Source organism: Mycothermus thermophilus (genome assembly GCF_041956435.1).
Source record: "Mycothermus thermophilus strain CBS 625.91 unplaced genomic scaffold VTJ04scaffold_5, whole genome shotgun sequence".
NCBI classification, from domain to species: domain Eukaryota; kingdom Fungi; phylum Ascomycota; class Sordariomycetes; order Sordariales; family Chaetomiaceae; genus Mycothermus; species Mycothermus thermophilus.
This window is the reverse complement of record NW_027191431.1, coordinates 1934832-1939447: the sequence shown is the minus strand read 5'-3', so window position 1 is coordinate 1939447 and position 4616 is coordinate 1934832. Positions and strand designations below refer to the sequence as shown.

Here is a 4616-nt window from a genome sequence, read left to right as displayed (position 1 = left end):
GTCTTGGGTTTTTGGGTTTTTTTTTTTTTTGTTTTTTTTTTTTTTTTTTTTTTCTATGGTATGTTTATACCCGGCGCTGGAGTTTGCTATATTGGCACAGCATATATGACAGCTTTGTGGAGGAACAAGCATACGTCGACGCATATCATTTGCATGGACAACCGTTGGTCATCAAAGACCGGGCGGGAGAGAATTTCTAGGCATCTGGAGCACATTGCACAGCATTATAGTTGGTCAAAAATCTATTCACCTCAGGCCCTTAATCCGCGAAGCCTCTACTACAGAGCCAACCCTTCCAGCTACACCACGAAGATGATCTACCTAACCAATCCTGATAAGCTTGAACTGCCCATCTCTAGGCACCAAGCTAGCTCAGCCTAGCACTCTAAATCTCCCTTAGACTTCACAACTCCTCTGTAGCAAGGCAACTATATTACTCTTCGACTAACGACTCGGATCCATCCTTAGTTATTCCGCGCTTACTCCCCGATGTAGTTAGATAGATAACTCAGGAGAAGCTTGTCTTAACCAAACCATCAGTGCTGAGCTTAGTGGTAGCAGCGATCCCAATGACCAAGTCGATACTGACGTTGTGTGCTTAACACCTACTTAGATCAGGAGAATTATACATATATGTACCATATTACTCACCACCCACAACGTCACCAGTCTGTCTCCCTGCGTCGGCACCTAACGTACCTGCCCAACCTTAGACGCCACGATACGGACAACCTATCGGACAAACACCCGTCCCATGCCCGTGACGAAGGGCAAGCAGCGCCAACGCGGCCCGCTCGGCCCTGCGCCTGTCGCGCGCCTGGAGGAGGAGGGCGACGGCCACGACGGCGGCCAGGACGATGGGCTCGCGGCGAGCCATGCGGATGATTTCGTCGAGCATGATGCTGGCGTTTTTATTAGGTAGTGGATTTGGAAAGAGGCCTTATGCTTTTGAGATCTTGTTGGGAGTTGTCGGGTTGAGGGTGTTGTGATCGTCGATGTGGAGGTTCGGGAGAGGAATTGGTGAGGGGGACCGGTGAAGGGATTGAGAATATCATCGCTTCTTGGTGAAAAGACTCAAATACAGGGAAACCTGAGTGATTGTGTGAGGCTGATTGAGTGTTATGGTCGGTGTTGACGTGATCTCATCTTCCAATGGTCCTGATGACGACAATCCCTCGTGAGATGAACGTATATCGTGGCCCCTATGAAACGGATTGGGAAAAAAGATGAGGATATATCGTAGAAGTACTCGTATATCTAGTCCACTTCAAACGTATCATGTCAAAGGATGGATGGATGTACAGGTATCTACGAGCACGGATGCATGGTCGACTGCCTTACATGCAGCAGGTCCATCATCCTCACGCCTATGGGAGAAACTAGCCGTGTTGCTCTCCAATACCATCACTCATGCGACTCCATCACATCACGCAACGCCATCGATGCATCCCACATATTCAAAATGCCTACGAGTATATTGTTACACACCAGCCAGGCAAGCCATCCTCACCAGCATCTCCCGTGTAGAGATGAGGACAAGGACGACTGCCTCACCGATTTTGCCTGCCTAACAAGCTAGCAATAAGACTACTGTTCTCAACACCAAACTGCATTATTCCAGTTCCCTTCCTTTCCCAACACCATGCTAACCAACGACCCTCCTCTGAACCCCAGGGGAAAAAATGGACAGACGATCCAAGCAACCAACCCAGTTGACTACCCGAATATATATCCCACCCTTTCAATACCCAAAGACGCAAGACAAAAGAAAAGAAGCCAAGGAAAGTTCAGACGGTGCAATGTGTGTGTGTGACGGACATACCCCGTGCCGTGCTGCCGTGGGAGGATGGTGTATATCCAATTTGTCGTCGGTCGTTTTGTGATGGCGCTGTTCCACTTCCCAACGCAATTCAAGGAAGCCATCGAGATATAAAAAAGGAGACAAGTCATCAGGCTCAGACGCGGACGAAAGCCACCCCTTCCAACAGACAGCCAGCCGGCCGTTAAGAGAGGGAAAGACCCCAGACCAAATTAGACTCCAGATAGAAACGTAAATGCTGAATATTCCCCTCCCAAAACTGACAAAGGAAAGTGTAAAAAGGATGGTGCAACAAGATGAAACATGGATCAACCAGCGACTCCCGTAATACCCCAAAAATCACCTAGGAAGGGTGTTAAAATCCAAATGTTCTGTGCCCAACGGACTCATGGCCGTCGCCATGGCGCTCAGGGGGTGGTTCATGTCCGTATTCGCCCTCTGTAACGCGTGGAAATCCCCGACCGTTCGTATCTGGGGCAGGCCCATGGCGAAGCTGCTCGATCGCTGAGGCGGTGCTGGCGCTCTCGCCATCATGTTGGGATTTGCTGCCGGCTGCGATAACCCGTTGTTCATGGCGCCAAGGCGCTGGCTGAGGTGCATCTGCGAGGCCAGGGTCATGCTCGGCGCGGGGGTGTTCACGTTGTTGGAGTTCAACCCCTGCATTTGCGGGTTCTGGTTTGGAAACGCTGATATCGGCGTGTGTTGCGGATGAGGCGTTTGCTGACTCATGGGGCCGGGAGTTCCGAGGGTCGTGGGCGGCGCGTGGCTAATCGGGCTCATGACCATCTCGGGCATCGAGGTAAACTCGGCAGGCAACGTGTGCTGCATCTCCATGCCGGGAGACATGATGCTGGAGGAGCTGCCGAATGGCGAGGACATGTCGCTGCTACCGGCCTGAGTGGGGGCGGAGCTGCCCGAGTCGGTCGACGGGGTCATGTCGTTAAAGCGGGCAACCGCAAACTTGTTGTCAAAGTCGGTGTAGACGCCACCAGGCGGGCAGATGGTGCTGGCGCCAAAACCACCAAAGATGTCCAAGTCGCAAGCCGGAGCAGGCTGCGCCGTCTCGGGGACGTTTTGCAGCATGGGGCTGGTGAGCTTGGGGATCGCCTGAGTGACCCTCATGAGCAGCAGCGGCAGGAAGCGGTGGTCGCCGCTGCGGAGAAGGGTGACCACGTTCAGGATCTTGCGGAGCTGGTCCTGGGGACCGGGAGTGAAAGGCGTGCGCGGGGCCGGGAGCACCGAAAGCATGTCGGCCAGAGAGTTTGCCACGTTGAACAAGTGCTCGCACAGAGTCAGGCCGTGCAGACCGAGGTTTCCGGGCAACTGCGAGGCCATGGGGAGGAGTTCATGGATGGGATCGGCATACGAAGCCTCGGCAGTGTTGGTGCTGTTCCCATTCGCCACGCTCAGGCTCCAGGCCTTGTGCTTCAGCCACTGCTGATTAATGGACATCTCGGCAAGCTGGGCCTGCGTATCGTTGAGATAGGGCGGCAGAACCTCCTGCAGTTGCTTATCCAAGCTGCTGATGTACGTGTCGGAGCACTCGGCCCTGGCCTTGTTCCAGAGCGGGAGCAGAGCATCGTCGAACCCGCGGAACAAGCCGACCAGACGCAGGGACTTGGTGCCGTTGTGGATGAAGGGATCGGCGGCGTGTTCCTGGGGCGGCGGCAGGTTGATCGTTGCCGTCAGCGTCAAGGGGCGGCGGTGTTGAAGGGCGGCCGCGCGCTCCGACACGAAAAGGAGCCAGTAGATGCGGCGGCGGCGGGCGGCATCGATGGGGTCGCTGCTTTCGAACTGGACGTATGATTGCTCCTCGTTCATCCTGGCCAGATGGGCGAGGGTAGTAGCCTCCCGCAAGTAGAACCACGCCCTATCGTGCAGCTCGAGCCCGGTCTGGATGGCGTACAAGAAATAGCTGGTGCAAATGGTGTTGGGGGTGGCGCCCGCGATATAGTCGTAGCCCTTGCGCACGCGGAGGGTCTCTTCCACGAGGAGGCTGCTGACGGCAACGTTGGTGATGCCATCGGGGCCAAAGGGGTCGTTGGGAGGAGGCAGCACCATTCCCGGCTGCAGGCAGACCAAGGCGCAGAGCGCGGTAATGAGGCAATACGTGTCGACGTTCTGTTCCATGTACATGGCTTCCTGCTCGAGGCGCGCGCGGTCCAGAATGGGCATGGTCGGATACATGTGGTCGAAGAAGAAGTCGAGGCAGGCCTTGAGCGTCTCTTTCGATAGCAACCGCGGGGTCGGCAGAAGCGAGATGTGGGTGCCGGCGCCGTTCAGGCCGGCTTGGAGCCTGGCCGTCAGGCTGGACTGGCGTTGCGTTTCCTTGAGCTCATTGATGACTTTTGCGCGCGAGCCCTTGGGGCCCTTCTTCTGAGGGATGGCATTGTAAGTGCAGGCGAGCTGGGACGCGGAGCAGTTGCGGCACGGGGCGACGCCGTCGCATTTGACCTTGCGACGATGGCAGGCATCGCAAGCCCGCTTCACGGCGGTGGTGGTCATGTCTGTCTTTCGGCCGGGACGGCGCCGTGCGACCGCTGTGTGTCCTTGTGGATGTTGGTGGAGGCGGACAGCGGGACGGCGCGTGTTACAATGATGGCATCCACAGCCCTATCGAACAGCGACGAGAACCGAAACACTGGGAATTCGTTTGAAAGTATGGGGCGGCGATGCGCGGTCGCAAATCGTGGGGTTTGGAGGGATCTCCGGACTCAATTGCACGCGATCTGGGGAAATCGGCCCGTAACAAAGTCGGGGAGCAGCACGCAGGACATGGGCGGGACTCGCACGCGGG

At 55.9% G+C, this 4616-nt stretch overlaps 2 protein-coding genes across 2 annotated transcripts; one reads left to right on the top strand and one right to left on the bottom strand.

Annotated features, from left to right (window-relative positions):
• Positions 1–1442: 1442 nt before the first annotated feature.
• On the top strand, positions 1443–1716 carry VTJ04DRAFT_7756 (uncharacterized protein; the record flags this gene model as incomplete). Its single annotated transcript, XM_069366118.1, has 2 exons — positions 1443–1523; positions 1576–1716. 2 exons carry the CDS (start codon positions 1443–1445, stop codon positions 1714–1716), a joined length of 222 nt encoding a protein of 73 aa, XP_069217085.1.
• A 442-nt stretch (positions 1717–2158) lies between these two features.
• VTJ04DRAFT_7755 (uncharacterized protein) lies at positions 2159–4324 on the bottom strand (the record flags this gene model as incomplete). The annotated part of the gene is made up of 1 exon (XM_069366117.1): positions 2159–4324. The coding sequence occupies one exon, from the start codon at positions 4322–4324 to the stop codon at positions 2159–2161; it is 2166 nt and encodes a 721-aa protein (XP_069217084.1).
• Between the last annotated feature and the right edge of the window lie 292 nt (positions 4325–4616).